Source organism: Hypoxylon fragiforme (genome assembly GCF_022984875.1).
Source record: "Hypoxylon fragiforme strain CBS 206.31 chromosome Unknown GGS25scaffold_7, whole genome shotgun sequence".
Taxonomy (NCBI): Eukaryota; Fungi; Ascomycota; class Sordariomycetes; order Xylariales; family Hypoxylaceae; genus Hypoxylon; species Hypoxylon fragiforme.
Window position 1 is genome coordinate 1,549,422 of NW_026054762.1, and position 16,141 is coordinate 1,565,562.

The following is a 16,141-nucleotide window of genomic DNA, read 5'->3' on the forward strand; positions in this document are numbered from 1 at the left end:
AGGATACACCCTGGCACGTAATCTGGTTTTAACATAACTTCTTAAGCTATAAACGGTTTAGAGCCGGATTGGAGCCTGCACTATTATGGGTCCACACCTGTTAGTCGCTGTATTATACTGTACCTATGTACATGCACAGTAGCATTCAACGTTGAACGATCTACAGTATGAGCTAGTATGAGCATTGATCTATGTATGTAGTTATTACCTAACCTATGTAAGACATCACACATTACACCTGAGGCGCGCATCTTCTAAGCACTTAACGCGTCAAGTTACAACCCCACATTCTACATTCTGCACCGCAAACATATGCTATGTTCCAATCCATTCACTGAACGTTTCTTTCTTTCCTTACTCACATATGTACGCACAAACTTCCAGCAAGCACCTACTAATGTAGCAGGTATCTATTTATTGCATTCCACTTTGCAATTCATTCTTCCCTCCCAATTCATCCTCTTTCACCGGCAAACGACCAAGTACTCCACTCTCCTTGTCTTAACTAGAAAGTCCAATCCAATCAACCAAGATGGGCCGCACCAAGAACCTTAAGCGATCGCGTCGCGATTACGACGAGGACAACGATGTTTCAAGCGACCAGGGAGTCAAAAGTAGCAGCAAGGCTAACAAGAAGGCCAAAACCCCCAACAACGCTGACTCTGGCAGAGATGATGAAGGCAATTCTTTCTGGAGCGTAAGACACCATATCAATTGATCCCCATTCACCTTGCGCTCAATGCTAACATGCCTTCTTATAGCTGGGCGGTACCCGTAGAGCAACTGTCAGCACTTTCAAGGGTAAAACGTATATCAACATACGTGAGTACTATTCCGATGCCTCTGGCACTTTCAAGCCAGGAAAGAAGGTAAGTAAACAATCCTACTCCCCTGGGTAGTCACATATCTCCAAGGTCATTATCTAACCCTTGTCGCTTAGGGCATCATGTTGAGTCCCGAACAATACAACAAGCTCCTCGAAGCTATCCCATTCATCAACTCCGAGCTACGAGGCAAGGGTCACGAGACGCCAGACGTCGCCAGTGCGCCTGCTCCTAAGTCTCCCGAGAAGGCAAAGTCGAAGAAGACTAAGAAGACCAAGTCCAACATCGAAGCTACCAGCGACGAGGAAGATGATGAGGACGACAAGAAAGAAAAGCAGCAGGCTTCTTCATCGGAGGAGGATGAGGAGGAAGAGGACTAAGTGTTATCCTCGAGGGCTTGCAATATTGGAAACGACTGCCTTCGCGATGCATACCGAAGTTTAGTCAATGACAATTTTCAGGCGGGACAGACACTTTGAATGTCTATTACGAAATACACGCCAGGGGTTCATGGGCAGGATCTCTAGCTACTTTTAGGCTGGCTTTATTTTCCTTGCAGAATCATGGGGTGATTTTCGTCGATACCCATTGCTCCTTTGAGTTGATTTGAGGACATTACTGCCCTAGTATGTAGCTACCTAGTGTAGGGTATGCTATTAATGATTAACGTCATCCCTTCTATGTACATAAACTTCAACCCGTGTTACAGAGTACCTACCTACATAGCAGTACTTTCACAATACTGGTTCAATTTGATACCCACTAACAGTATTATAACCTTGGAAGTCATGCCGATGCTTCTTTTTTTTTTCTTTGGTTGAGGCAATTGCGATTTCTCTGACACACATGCAACTTGAAGTTTCCTCTGCAGCTTCCTCTGCAGCTTCCTTCGCAGATTCTTCGAAAAGCAAAAGCTCTATTACAATAGAAGTATTAGAAAGTGTTACTGCATTACTGGGTTTACATTAGCAGGTCCCCCCTACTGCATCAGAAATAAAATTCGAATGAAAAGAGAAAGTGGCCCCTTGGATGTCATTGAGCAGATTTTAACGTCAAGTACCACCTTGAGCAGGTAGGTACGTATAAAATAGTTAGCCATCAGTTATATGTCCAATGCTCCTTCTCCGAGTCACAAAACAGACAAAGTTTATTAACCGGTCTCATCATCCAATATGACTACCATATGGCAGGTGCCTACCCTACATAAGTAGATGATAAATAACTTGCGCAACTTCCTAAGACGATGTAGTAATCGAGCAGTTTCATATTTCATGTTTTTCATCCAGGAGTGTCTGGATTTGTTTGAACTTGACAATAGATTCCTCATTTCACAAAAAAACAATCAAGCATCTAGTGACAGTTCCACATCATATTCTAACAACTTTATGACCCAAGAACTCTTCACACGATGCGTCTCTCACTGCCTTTCCTTGTCTTGAGTGGCACCGCTATGGCGGTCTCCCATCTTTCTTCCTCCAAAGAGGACCTTTCATTGAATGAGCAAGATGTAGAGGTAGCCTCATTCGCCGTTAAGCCTTACGACGGTCCTGCTGGCACTCTTTCATTCCATTGGAATGAAACACTCCAGTACCTCAACAAGGACTTGGGAATCAACATGGCCCAACTGCAGAGCCACCAAGAACTCTTTACCGGCAATTCGAGCGAAGGTTACACCTTCCCGGGTGGCATCATTTCCTGGGATACCACTGAACAAAACGACACTTCTTTGTCGCCCGGTACACTTGAACAAGTTACCTGTAATCAGTGCGTTGACATATGCTTTGGCACTTCCGTAGTTCCCTTCGGATTTATCGCGTAAGTACAGTATTGAACCCCCCCCCCCCCCAAATACATTGATATTTGTTGCATTGTGCTTTGAGACTGACAATTCCAATATTTAGTTGCCGTATGATATTCCTTCTTCCAACTATCCCCAATCTAACGAGTCTTTCACTAACTATATTCCTCAGTCATATGCATCTTCTCGTCTTGTCCCCCCCAAAGCCGACCTCCTTAATAGGGCTTAAAGCTTCCGAATTACCTAGCTTGCAGATGGATTGACACATGAGTGGAAATAGGGCACACTAACACCTTTCATGCTGTATCAAAGGTCGGGAATTCTATGAGCTATAATTTTTGTCCAATTATCAAAAAGTGTCAAGTATTGATAGCATTTATAATAGACTTGATATCAAGTTATATTTTACCTAGTACTTGAGGCGTATTGCATACATTGACTTGTACTATGTACTTGCTAGATCTCGAAGCATGTAGTAAGTAGCACGACATTACGAATATCGACATGTATAGTCGTGGGATGCATACCTACAATGTCCTACATACCTAGGTAGGTACCAGGATACCATCGCCGGCGGCCGGGATAATAAATCAAAGCCCGGCGGCCATATCCCACACATCACGATGTCAACTAAGAAACCTAGGGTATATACCTATCCCACAACACTCAAGCATACATGGGCCAAGCAAGGCTTCTTATAGCCATTCATCATATGGTGGCTCGATATTTCGAGGCCATTTGTTCATTCACTCTTCACCATAGCCACCTGCCTACCTAAGTACCTAGTAGATACATGCAAATATCTAAAATCCTATTTTAGCTTCCAAAGAGACCCTCCTTCATCCAAGACATCATCAACCTCATCACCCTCATCACCACATCACCAGGGCCGCAGCCGCGGCCGCAACCACAGCTCCAGCTCTTAGCTACCACATGAAATTTCGTGTTGCAGCGTCACGGGTATGACAGACCCATCTCCCGTTTTTTCGTCGCCCCCAATAAGAAACCCCCCCCCCCCCCCCCCGAAAAGAAATATAGAAAAAAAACTCTCCCTCCCAAGAAAAAAAAAAAAAAAAAAAGGAAAGAAGACGAAGATAAGAAACCTCCATATCATTTTCCCGTAGACAGGCCCGCGTAAACCGCGCCGGAACGAACTTGATTGTTATGAGCCAGCCGACCTATGTGATGCCCAAAAAAGTCCGTCTTGTCTTGTCTTGGCGAGAGCCAAAACCCCCCCCCCCCCCTTTCAATTTCGACACTTTTCGAAAGGTTCCACCAAATCTTTTTTATTTTTCGATCTCTTCCCTTTCCCCTCCTCTCCCTGAACCCCCCCTCCCCCTTCCTCGTACCACGAAAGGACTCGAATAAGTGTGTGCGTGTGTGATGGTGATGGCATTGGGCTGCTGTTGATGAGGAAACTTGTCGTGTTATACGAGGGCCCTGGTGCGAGTACGAGCTTGGGGGGGTGGTCTCGTCATCTGGCCGAGGCGTCATGCACGAGAAATCGAACTGGTGACTTTGCAACCAAGACACAAAAAGATGAGAAGAAAGTGATGCGGAGTCCAGCTAACAAAACGGAACACTGGACTGGCAATTGTCCCTTGGAGATAAACAGTCACGTATATTTTATTTGCTGAATCTCTCAAGCCCAATATGTGATACGATTGGCTGGAACAGTTGTATGTAGCTTAGAATCTAAGTTCGCTGTGTATCAAGCAATAGCTTTTAATTCCATCGAGTTCATGACCATTGATACCAGTAGACATTTCCAACACACGCCCAGAGTGACCACATCCTTTTGGTGAATAGAAAAAAAATCGGGTCGTCATCATGTCGTCAATAGGAAAAATAATTGTGCCACCAGCCTGGCCTTCTCTACGAGACTGGTGGATGTGATGAACAAAGTAAAGCAAAAATCAGCCTCGGTCATGAACATTACTCGCCTAGAAGTCGTGATAGGCGGGGAATTTTGCGTTGCTCGAGTATCTCGTTGTCCTCAGCGTTAGAATAAAAAAATGGGGAAAAAGCAATCGATGATCATCTCAAAAGAATTAATGTCCACCATGCGACGCATCAATTCGTGAAGCATTTACACGGCCTTCAACGGCAGTTAATAACAATCAAGAATGAAGTCGTAATACTCGTCATCGTCTCTTTTGGTAGGAAAGCCCAAGCATGCCGATGATGAATCGTCGCAGCGAATACAAAAGATTATCAAGGGAATTAATAAGGAGCGTGTTTTCTTTTCTCGGAGTCGGCGTTGCACTCTATGGCGCGAAGGTGATTCGTTCTGATGGAATCAATATTCGCACAAGTACCACAACACCCGGATTAATGCTTAAATGGGGAATTGTCGACATAACATCGAGCAACCATCATAACAGAATTATCGTCGACGAGTTAGTGCTGCGGAGGCTGGGCGGGGGTTCATCGGGTCGAATCCGGGAGCTGGCATGGGCCCATCAATCATGGTTTTCCGACGCTTCAGATCCAATCCACCACTCGACGGTCGAGGTAGGTCGTCTTCGTCGTCACGACCCCGTTTCAAAGCGCCTGATGCACCGTTCATAACCGGCTGCGGAGCATAACCATTCTGCAATGGGCCACCCATATCGGATTGAGAGTTATAAACGTCTGATGCCGACGTACCATTAGTAGATGCCCTATCACCACTCATTACATTATAAAGGTTGCTGGACGATGGCCCGCGGGGTGGCGTACTATAACCGGTTTGTTGAGTGTAGTACGGTTGTGGCGGCGCCGCAGTTCTAGGCGTAGCACGACCCGACCCAGCCTGGTGGTTGGGAGAACCAGTCATTTCTGGAGCCATATGTTGGTGGTCGCCCGATAATGATGCAACGGGCGGCGCATTGTAGCTATATGTCCTGTGAGCATCATAAGCTCCGCTATCGTGTGTATATTCTGCCTCATGTTCCGCCTCATCCTCGCCAGGTGGGTGAGAAACATCGCCATGTTGCAGCATCCCGTTTGACGGTTTGACATCGTTTGGCTCGTTTGGCCCAGCACCGGTTGGGCGCCCGGAGGGAGGGCCCATCTCATTCTTCATGTAGGAACCTGTTTGGCCGTATATGTTCCTGTCCTGCGGGCTACTGTTTGACGGGGGATACGGAGACTGCTGTGCAGCTTGGCCGTTGTAGACACCGCGAGAACTATCGTAGGGCTGGCTGCTCTGCGAATAGGATTGCATACTTTGTAACGTGCTGCCAGGAGGTGTAGTCGCTGGCGTTGCTGGCATTGAGCGTGCAGCGTTGCTTAGTCCCGTGTCAATAGACATGGGGTTAGGACCTTGAGCGTTGCTCATCCCTTGTTGGCTCCATTGAAAATTCTCTGAGGAACCCATGCCTCCCATCACACTCGAGGCACTCGTTGGTGGTGTCGGGAATGTGTGGGCCCTGTCTAGGGATGGACGGCCAGAGTTGTGTTGGGACGGAAGTGACGTTTGAGGTCCTGGAAGTCCCATGTGGTGATGATGCTGCTGTATGGACGGTAAGACACCGCCGGGGGGTGTTGGACCCGGACCGTTCCGCATCTGATTCTGCTCTTGTTTGCGCCGTTCCGCTGCAGCCATGACTTGGTTGGTCCGGTTTTGGTTTGTGGGGTGATATAACAAGGCCCCGATGTTGTGGACGAATAACGGATATAATAACTCCGTGATCTTCTCTTTATTGGCGAAGTCCAAGGCTCTCTCAAATGGAATCCTAGCAATGTTAATGGCAATTGTCTCCTACTATGGGTCTAATTCAAAGCTTACCAAACTCCCTTGAGGTGCATTGGGCCAATCTTGACAACGTGTCGTACTTTTTCGCTTTTTAGAATTCCATCCCTCCTACCACGTGTCATTCCGGCAACATTGAGGAGCTTCGTTCCATTTATCATGTGGTTATCTGCCAATCAAACTGTTAGCCTGCTAAATTCCAATGTTTACATCGTTGGATTCCTACCCTCACGACGCGCAACACAGATACCCCTGGCCTCAACCTGGAAGCATAAGCTACCCTCATCTTCCCAAAGCGTGGCAGTGACTCGGGGTTTCATCCCCGGCGGCGCAACTTGGCCTGTCGTGTCGAAGCCTTGGTACTGGTTCTGCATGCCTCCCTGGTTGGGAACACCGGGAAGGGGCAGGACATTTTGGGCACCCATAGGGCCCGAAACGGCCGGCGGTGCAGATTGAGGAGAGGTCAATCCATTCGCGTAGCCATACTGATACGGGGCTGCAGAATACTGAGCCGGGCCTGGCTGTAACAATGTTGGCTGTTGATGGCCGTATTGAGGTAACGAATTCGACGTCACGGTTTGTGGTTGCGGTGCTGGGCCAGCGGACATGTGGGGGGCCTGATAGTACATTTCTTGTGCTTGATTCATCGCGGAGTAATGATCGTAGCCACCAATGGCCTGAGATGGATGCCCGGATATCGCCGTGGTGACAGGAAGGCTGGGAGATGGCGTCTTTGGGCCGTTCGAAGACGGTGCTGAGGTGAACGATGACTGTGAGTCTCCGTTCGAACTCGCCGAAGACGCAATGGAGCTAACCCGGGGAGACGATGTACTCGAGGAATATGCCAACGGCGCCTGGGGTAGAGGGAGTGAAGGTAACCTTTCGGTTACATACGACGGACGCTGGGCAATGGAGGCACCGTAATATGGTGGTACGTCAGACGTTCCCCGGGTTTGCGGCTGGGAGATCGGTGGGAGATCCAGTTTTACGACGGTCGATGATAAAGCCACGACGGGCTAGACGAAATGAAGCTCAGATACAAGTCGACTGAAAACGACTTATGTCCAAGCAGGGGAGACGAACACCACAATTGGAGTCTGAAAATTTATTCAGATAAGCGAGCCAATTGATTGGTTATCAACCAATTGCTGTGATTCGGGGGGCGGTATGAAGGATATTCGGGTTCCAAGCGCGCACGAGAAATGAAACGAGTCGTATGTTGCTCTGCACTTTGGGGAAAGCAGAGACGGTGAAATGGTGGTTTTGGGACAGAACGGATCTTTTCGTACAGCGTTATCGTAACAATTCGTGAAGCTCTGAAGAGTCGGTCAATTGCAATATGCCGGGGTCTAGAGAATAAGTTAGGCTCGAGAAAAATTATTTAAGGATTATGTATGCCAGATTCCTGCACTACGATCGCGGGTTTCGAAGGGCATGGGCTAATATCGACGTGGTATTGTGCATTGGAGGGGTATTGATTGAGGGCAGAAACAGGATAACGGCGGTAAGATGTCGTCGTCGTTGGTCGTTTGGACAGAGTGAAGGTCTCTCGCACGAACGCACACGCACACATCCAACAAAACGCTAGGTAGACTTTATTTCTCTTCTTTTATGTCTCCTCTTCACTTTTTTCTTATCCTCCCTCTACACGAGGCTGTCTCTCAACTTCAATGCAGGAACCTCAGGTCCTCAGATGCGCAGGGCGGAATGCAAGGCAGGAAAAGAAAGTGGAGGTGGCAGAGTTTGCGCAAGTAGGAATTGGGAAAAAGGACGAAGACATACCTACTCTCCGGACCTCAATGGCCTTCGTTGCTCGAGATTAAGGGGGGGGACTCAGATCGGCACCAAAAGAGAGAAGAAAAGGAAGATAGAGGAAAGAAAGGGAAAAAGAAGGACCCAAGATGTTTTTTTTTCCTCTCGTGGTGGTGGTGGTGAGGAGGAGGAGGCAGGAAAGGTAGTAAAGGTAGGTAGATAGATTGTGGAGGTACGAAAGTTGAGAAGAGGTCAAGGTAAGAAAAGACGGAACACAGACATGCAGACGGGACTAGACGCTAATCAGTAAGGTAGGTGGAAAGTAGCAGGGTAGCAGGGGGAGCAGGGGGAGCAGGGGAACAGGGGTAGTAGAGGGAGCAAGAACCAGGCCAGGGTTATTGCGTGTAGGCAGGACAGGGAAGAGCAGGCCAGGTAGAGCGCAAGCAGAATAGTGTAGGTGCTGGCTGCTTTTTGGGATTGAATGTGGATTTGTGAACTGTACAGAATAAAACCGTGTAGGTACTAGGTACTAGGTAGCGTGTAAACCCGTAGGGATTGAATTTAGTAGCAGCGAACCCGCTAGCACTAGATGGGGTCCGGGTGTGGTGTGCCTACTGGGGGTTTGCTGTTAAGCCGGGGGGAGGGGGGGGGAAGGATGAATAGTGGATAACGATAGTACATAGCAAAATGGGCTGGCGAGGTTGGTTGGTCGGCGGGGGTCCAGGTCAGAACATTCAAGTTACCCTTTTTTTTTTATACTACCTAGGGCTAGTTTAATGGTGTTTCTTCCCTTTTCCCTTCAATGTTTCCTTTCCCCTACAAGGCACAGTCACTTATTAAATCGGTACCTACTTACGTACCTAGGTCCTATGTATGTACTATAATAATAATACTGTGTAGACGTACCACTAACATGGGGTCTCGTCTATGGAGGCCAAGGGTTGTACAACACAAGGGAAGGGCTCTCCTCAGTGTGGCTCCTTTCGGTGGCGTGTAATCATCAAGGTTAAGGATGAGGGGGTAATCGTGTAAATTTTGCAAATTTGTGAAATCGTGAAATTGGAAAATTGGAAAATCGGAAAATGGCAGAGACCGTGTAGAGCCCGAGATTACCGGACTGTGACGGCACCTGGTCAACTTCGAAGAATTGATCCTTCAGCATCCAGTTCAAAGGTATTATGACCAATATGACCAATTAACATTTTTTTACATTGACATCAATTTACCAATTCAAGTTTGGTGAGGCCTTTTTCTGTCTTTTCCATATCATTCCCGACTTGCCGTAGCCGTTTCCTACAAGTTGGTCAAAGAAGAATTGCACAGTATGAGCTAAAACCGGCGACTGAGATGGGCGGTATCTTTTTCCCTTTTCTTCTTCTTTTTCTTCTTTTTTCTTCTGTGCCTTTTTTTTCTTCTTGCCCAACCCCCCAATCCACAAAGCCTTGTCATGTTGTCTTTATCGATGAACCAGGTAATCTATTCCCTTCTCATCATGCCCACCACCTAAGTAGGTACTCCTAGAATTAACGGGCACAATAAATGATTTTTACAAAGATCTAGCAATTGTTGGCGAGGATCATCGGCACAATAAGGCCGCGTCTAACTACATAGTGCTCTGGCTTCGAAGGTAAAAGACATCAGTTAAATAGATACCTTGTATGTAGGTACCTAGGTAGGTGGGCAGCACATACATACATGTAGTATCCTTCAAGAAAATGCTCAACACGCCGAGATGTTCCCAAGGCCTTAAGATTATGATTGCCCCAGGACACCTCAAAGGCTGATCATTCTCAAGGCGAAGTTATGGTTTAGGAAATTTCTTTGTTTGTATCATGCTCGATACCCCTGGAGGGTATTAACGAATACCTAACAACAGTATTGTGTTATACCTTCTAGATGAAGATGCTTTAATATTTGGAGATTTTTATATAAAGGCACCTTCATCCAAATATCGCATTACAACGCTGAGTACCACCCTACATGTAAGGTGCATAGCCTAGTCTATTTCGGTTATCTATAACATTGAATACTTACTTGCCAACCTCAAGTGCTACTTAATACCTATCCACCTAGGTACCCAGCCTTGTCTAGTAGGTACTAGGTATAATAGTATGGATAGTATGTGGGTGAAGTTTTTACCATCCACAGATGTGTATATTGATATCTTTTACATAAAGAGCAAACGTTACCCAGTCACATATGCAGTAACAGCTAGCCTATCTACACGTGATAAGCAGGGCACGGTATTGCTCAATTCCAGGTTGTAAAAAGAATGCGTATCTCTTATGTACCAAGGCACCTAATAAGTACCTACATATAATGGAACCTTTTACGCTCAGCTTGCTCTTGGCTTACTTGGTTGTTGAGAATCTTGAGATGTCTGGATCTCTGGATACATTCTGAAACTTATATACTTGACCTAAAATATAACCATCTATATACTCAGGATGATAGTATTGATAATATGGAACTTGGAATCGTCCTATGCTTCTTCTATCATGCTATATATATATGTATGTAGATTGAAGCTATTATGGTATGTACAGTGTAGATTGATGCTATATCTACGAGGTGTGCGGACAGACTATTTTTGGAGTAATTTTAGTGGTGATATGTTGCATCAGAAAGGGCATGGATCATCCTCCGGACTACCTAACAGCCATCTACTATTATGTATGTACAATAGTGTAGGTAGATACGTGCAGGCAGATATAACCTACTAAGTAACTACATCTATCTACCATGCAAGCCTACCAGGTAATGCTATGTATGGCATCGTAGGACAAAAGTACCTGGTTAATATAGCGTACTTCAATTCTGAGACGCTGACAGCTTGTGTGGCTATTATTCTATAGTACTCGTCGATACGAGTGTTTTGCGGGAATACAGTCTTCTCTCGTCTTATGTAATTCCGAGTAAGACGTGGAACCCCCTTTTGTCTCTTTTCTTATCAAGATGTATTATATTACTTAGTTAACTTACAATAGGTAGGGTAGGTATTGAATATTGTTGGTGGCTCGGATCTGGTCTAGCCTCCCCTCCGGGCCCTATCTACCTGGCGTTGCTGACTCTAGATGGGACCTTGAACAAGACGATTGTCTCAAGTTTCACCTCATCATATCTCCTTCTTGACCAACTTAAACATCAGCCTTCATCTTAACACGTCGGAGCTTCTGAAAGTCTCCGCCGAGGAAAAAATCTTAAAAGATGAAAAAATAAAAAAAAAAGTATTTTGCTCGGTCGTTCTCAAGGGTTCGATGGCTGGTCGGCTTGGCGTGGCCCTACTCCTTGAACCGGTGCTCCGCAGCACCACCCATCTCCGCATCGATATCGGCCTATTCTACGTAGTATGGGGGATATTTTTTCTCTTGACCACTTATATTAATTAGCCGTGCTCATCATTTACTGTCAGACATCGGACAGCTCCCTGGGAATCGAACCGACTCCATTGTCGTATAGGTAGGTAGTTCTCGGTCATCCCATTGCCCTCGTTAAGAACAAAGTCGGTGGGGAGTTGGTGGGCGGTGATGATTGCCGGGTCATTATCAGCATGTTCTGCTCTGTTCTGTTACTCTGCTCTGCTCATTACCTATGAGGCTATGACAAGCGGAAGCAATAGCGGGCGACTGGGACTTTGTTCAAGCGCCCAATAGAGTGTTAATTTGGAAAATAGACCGTTTCCTTTTCAGCCAGAGGCGTGGCTGCAACAAAGTGTGGGCGCCCATTCAAGTTGTTTGCTCTACGCACCCCTCTTAAAGCAGGCTTGTACTTAGCAGCTTTTCCCTTGGCCCTCTATTTCCCCTCTTTTTCTTCTGAGGCCATCAAGCCGTCTCTTTGCTGGCCGAGGGCCAAGACTTCTCGTTGGTAATCAAAAACCCTAGTCTCTTCGCGGTGGGCCTGTCAGGGTTGCAACGTCGACTTGGCTAGGACTGGCGGATTCAAGCCAACAAACCCCATCGTCATCCTAGTCCTGACTGCTCCTCACGGACCGAAACCAGATCTAGCTGGTGGCCCCGACAAACCTTGATGGAGCTTGAGAACTCAATTCATTGTATTAAGTACTATGGTATCATTGATCACATTTCCGAGTCTCATATTTCGAATCACGGTAGTGACCGGCCATTGCTTGCCGTACTACCAGTCGGTACTTGTGATTTCTATTCTCTTACATATGTAGTTGAGGCGTGTGCTACAAAGGACAGGTTGAACGAATCTTTCAATCTTTAATATGCATTTCATTATTCTGTTAATCGTCAATTTATTATAGTATTCACTCAGGGACGGCAGCCAATGCATGCACTCGGCCAGGGCCCCGTCTGGCGTACTATGTGCATGTATGTATGGCAGATGTGGCATGCTGCGAGCTTAAACATATCCATCCATTGTCTAGTCAAGTCGTTCGTCGGAAATGCAAGGCGACAGAGCATCCCGCCCCCCCCCCCCCCCTTAGAAATCATTCGCCTACGTAGGTAGGTACCTACTTAAGATCTCCTGTCCAAACCTTAAGCTATCACTCCATGAGGAATCCTGATTAGGCTTTGGTAGAATGACCGAGTAGTCGTCAACATCGGCACCAGAGTAGTTATCAAGAAGTTCACGAGGTTCATGCTTGATCGGCATGAGAAAATCGTGGTTGAATCATATAACGAAATTAGAAGCCTTGGAACTTCCAATTTTGAATGTTCCCAATGTTTCTTTACTTACATAGGTATCCAGTCTGAAGGCTCATGTAAGCAGGTACAGTTAGACGAAGAGCCTCTGCTGCATGCACGATTGGATGTAGTTGCGGGCCATATATAGGTAGGTATGTCCATTATAGTGTAGGGAGGCAGGTAGCTATTAAACCCCGTCGAGCCTTGTGAGATGCAGACACGCTTATCCGTATGTATATCCACAGAAGAAATGTAGACAGCTTGAGATCCACCTCAACGCATACATGATAGCTTCGTTATTGGGTACATTTGTTAGTACCTCTCTTCCTACATGTATTGTTGGCCATCAACATCACTATCTATATACCTACTTACCACGCCGGAGGACGCACGGCAGTGGCTAATCGTTGTCCTACACAGCAGAGGCATGTTTGTTACACTTGCTTCATGGGGTAGCATGTACGCTACGTCTGTGAGACTGAACATTGAAGGGGATAAATCTACATATGTACATATATGTACATATATGTACGTATCGATAGGCACTTGCAATCTTGTAACAAGCAGAAAGCAACGAGAGATCTCAATGCTTCGTAGAGAGGGCATACCAATCAGCCTAGTGCCCCTCACCATAGCCTTTCATCAGCTAAAGCCGAGCTAGGAGCTCGTCTGATAGAGCGGTGGTCGTGCTGTAAGGTACACTGCATGCAGCTTAGCTTCCTCGCGTGAGCTGCTACCTGGAATTCAACATTGAAATTGAATGGATCCTCTTTGTTCAGCAAGAGTACATAATTACTACTAGGCAGGAACGTATGTACTTACCCAGGTGCTTTTACGTAGTACTGTACCTACATAGGTAGGTATTTGAATCTACATCTATGTTTCTTATGTTAACATTTCAACTGTCAGCTAAATTGAACCACATGGATGCCATGATTCAAAGGTCTAGATTTTCCTTTCTACATATAGGGAATCCGAGACTAGAAAAGCATATGACGTGTGTGTAGAATATATCATGTAGGAGCACTTGAGGTAAAGTGAGTAGCATGTAGTACTATGTATGTAGGTATGTATGTATGTATGTATGTACATACTATATGTATGTAGCACTACGTTTGCATGTAAGATGTAAGACGGGAGGCCGGGCTCTTGGTGGTGGGGTTTGCAGGAGACTAAGAGGGATATACATATTGGCAATGGGCATACATATGGGCTATATGTACATGGTATGCAGTTTTCTATAGCTTCTCTACTACATATATGTACAATACATACCTACCTAGTATGTAGATTGTGGTATAGGTTGCACTTACGTATCCCAATGCAAGATTCCGCGATATCTCAACATGCCGTCCATTACTATGTAAGCTATTTAAACAAGCTACGAATAAGCAACGAGCACAGTCTCAACAGCTATCCAAGATAATCCAACCCATCTTACTTTACATAACCTAAAATCCATACTAAGAATTGCCAAGCCCGTCTTCTGCATGCTTATCCTGGTTTAACATACTACTATACCTACCTTTTGCATGCTATATGTATGTACCTACATAGTATGTATGACATCTGGAGGCTGGAGCTTCAACTCGGCATATAGGCATGTACAGTATGTAGGTATTCTGTGCCTCTCCACGATAGCTACCTATTACCTATCGACATGGCATGTAAATAGCTACACACACATGATATTCACAACCAACCAGCTACCTACCTACATTATACATACCACATACCTGTACCTAGGCACTACATATGTAGGCAGTAAGAACTATGTATATATCGTACATACATATGTACATATCAGCATACCTACATACATACATACATACACATACACAGGTACCTACATATAGCTACCTAGTTATAACTACTATGTAGGTACAATACAATACAGTTGGTTTCACTGTCTTTACCATTGATATTCTACTCCGCTCCAGCGTGGCACAGCTCATCCAGTCACCAGCAAAAGCTGGTACTGGTTTGAGGTGTTGTAGCTCGCTAAAATCAGAACGACGATCCCTTAATCGGATCTTAATGTATCCGTCTCTTATTGGAATAGCGGCAAACTCCGGTGACTTGGGATTTAATTCTGGGTAACAAAGACAACAACACCTGGTACCGAACCTCACTTACACATACTATGTATGTATAATAATCATATAGGTTAGACGAGTCTAGATATCAAGCCATATGTGGTCTCTTGATTGACAAAAAGGTTCACCACGTTTTGAACATGACCAGTCAGGGAACAGAAGCTATCCTATCTATCAAGTAAGCATCCATACGTACATGGGGCATAATCAGAGGAACGTCCCGGCATTGGCGTAGCCTACCAATCACGAACTAAACAGTCATCACCCTGTCCTCAAGGGCTGGCTTTGACAGCGTGGCCGGGTCAGCAACTTTTTTAGTCTCGTACCTCTTTCGTGGCCTAAGCTTACTGGCTACAAGGCAGACCAATGACCATCAAATGCTCGAATGGTCGAGGAAATGCTAGTAGATCTCGAGCTAGCCCTAGATTGATTCGCGGTCAGCCACATGGCCGCCTTGTCTAATAATTTCCAGGGTCTTGTTTCAGTCTGACCATTCTATTAGAGCATGATACTGTATGGCTTGAAAGACTGCCGACTACCTACTTAATTACCCATTACCTACTAACCTTAGGCAGGCATGTACTTGAATTCGCAACTTACGAGTGGCCGCCGTGGAAGACTGGATTGGCCATCCAAATGTCCGCTCATCTGACGAGATTAGAATGCTCCGCGACGATGAGACGATCTTTTAACTAAGCAATACGGTACCTACATTTGTTGCTTCGTGTCAAGCTGCACGTACTTCCGTGCGCCAACCGATCGACGCAGGGCAACGGAAGCCAAAATCCACGTCGCTGGATACCGAGTAGTTATGGGTACCTATTTCTGGAGGACCGTCAGAGTCTTGGGAAGTGGATTAACTACCTACATGTAGCTCCATCTTCATAAGTCAATGGCTTGGGGGTTCACGGCCTACACTAAGAGGTGATCATAGGACGTGGTCGTATCAATTCCATGCAGTTTTTTGTTCTTGTCGATCCCCCTTCCAACCTCCTCTTCCTTTTCTTTCTAAGCAACTAGAGGCACATGAATCTCGTGCTATCGTTACCGTCGGGTTGATTCCCAACTGAGTGGCTTACTGTGGATACATAATAAGGTAACAGTATGCTGTGAAAGAGAGCCTCAAAACTCACTGCAATGCTGTGCCATGCTCATGTCCATGCCATGCCATGCATGGCATTCATCCATTCCCCAATAATATGACAGAAGTACGGCATGTGGCATCACGTCAATCCCCCAGTCTAAACACATACATAATAGTAGGTATGTAGACTACGATCCCA

General features: G+C 45.9%; 3 protein-coding genes across 3 annotated transcripts; 2 read left to right on the forward strand and 1 right to left on the reverse strand.

Annotated features, from left to right (window-relative positions):
* The first annotated feature begins 247 nt into the window (after positions 1 to 247).
* On the forward strand, positions 248 to 1,595 carry GGS25DRAFT_499238 (PC4-domain-containing protein). The gene is made up of 3 exons (XM_049261761.1): positions 248 to 697; positions 762 to 869; positions 941 to 1,595. Exons 1-3 carry the CDS (start codon positions 533 to 535, stop codon positions 1,202 to 1,204), a joined length of 537 nt encoding a protein of 178 aa, XP_049114698.1. The 5' UTR covers positions 248 to 532; the 3' UTR covers positions 1,205 to 1,595.
* A 373-nt stretch (positions 1,596 to 1,968) lies between these two features.
* Positions 1,969 to 2,948, forward strand: GGS25DRAFT_370398 (uncharacterized protein). The gene is made up of 3 exons (XM_049258180.1): positions 1,969 to 2,639; positions 2,726 to 2,730; positions 2,795 to 2,948. Exons 1-3 carry the CDS (start codon positions 2,233 to 2,235, stop codon positions 2,839 to 2,841), a joined length of 459 nt encoding a protein of 152 aa, XP_049114699.1. The 5' UTR covers positions 1,969 to 2,232; the 3' UTR covers positions 2,842 to 2,948.
* A 1,614-nt stretch (positions 2,949 to 4,562) lies between these two features.
* On the reverse strand, positions 4,563 to 7,094 carry GGS25DRAFT_370461 (apses-domain-containing protein). The gene is made up of 4 exons (XM_049258181.1): positions 6,585 to 7,094; positions 6,395 to 6,527; positions 6,104 to 6,341; positions 4,563 to 6,061 (listed from the first exon to the last, which is right to left on the reverse strand). Exons 1-4 carry the CDS (start codon positions 7,003 to 7,005, stop codon positions 5,009 to 5,011), a joined length of 1,845 nt encoding a protein of 614 aa, XP_049114700.1. The 5' UTR covers positions 7,006 to 7,094; the 3' UTR covers positions 4,563 to 5,008.
* Between the last annotated feature and the right edge of the window lie 9,047 nt (positions 7,095 to 16,141).

Excerpts from the sequence above, each read along its gene's own strand:
- GGS25DRAFT_370398 (XM_049258180.1), top strand. The coding sequence starts at position 2,233 with ATGCGTCTCTCACTGCCTTTCCTTGTCTTGAGTGGCACCGCTATGGCG.
- GGS25DRAFT_499238 (XM_049261761.1), top strand. The coding sequence starts at position 533 with ATGGGCCGCACCAAGAACCTTAAGCGATCGCGTCGCGATTACGACGAG. Across the intron at positions 698-761 it reads AAGGCAATTCTTTCTGGAGC|CTGGGCGGTACCCGTAGAGC; the intron begins GTAAGACACCAT and ends GCCTTCTTATAG. Across the intron at positions 870-940 it reads CTTTCAAGCCAGGAAAGAAG|GGCATCATGTTGAGTCCCGA; the intron begins GTAAGTAAACAA and ends CTTGTCGCTTAG.
- GGS25DRAFT_370461 (XM_049258181.1), bottom strand. The coding sequence starts at position 7,005 with ATGAATCAAGCACAAGAAATGTACTATCAGGCCCCCCACATGTCCGCT. Across the intron at positions 6,342-6,394 it reads ATGCACCTCAAGGGAGTTTG|GATTCCATTTGAGAGAGCCT; the intron begins GTAAGCTTTGAA and ends TAACATTGCTAG. Across the intron at positions 6,062-6,103 it reads TACAGCAGCATCATCACCAC|AACTCTGGCCGTCCATCCCT; the intron begins ATGGGACTTCCA and ends CCGTCCCAACAC.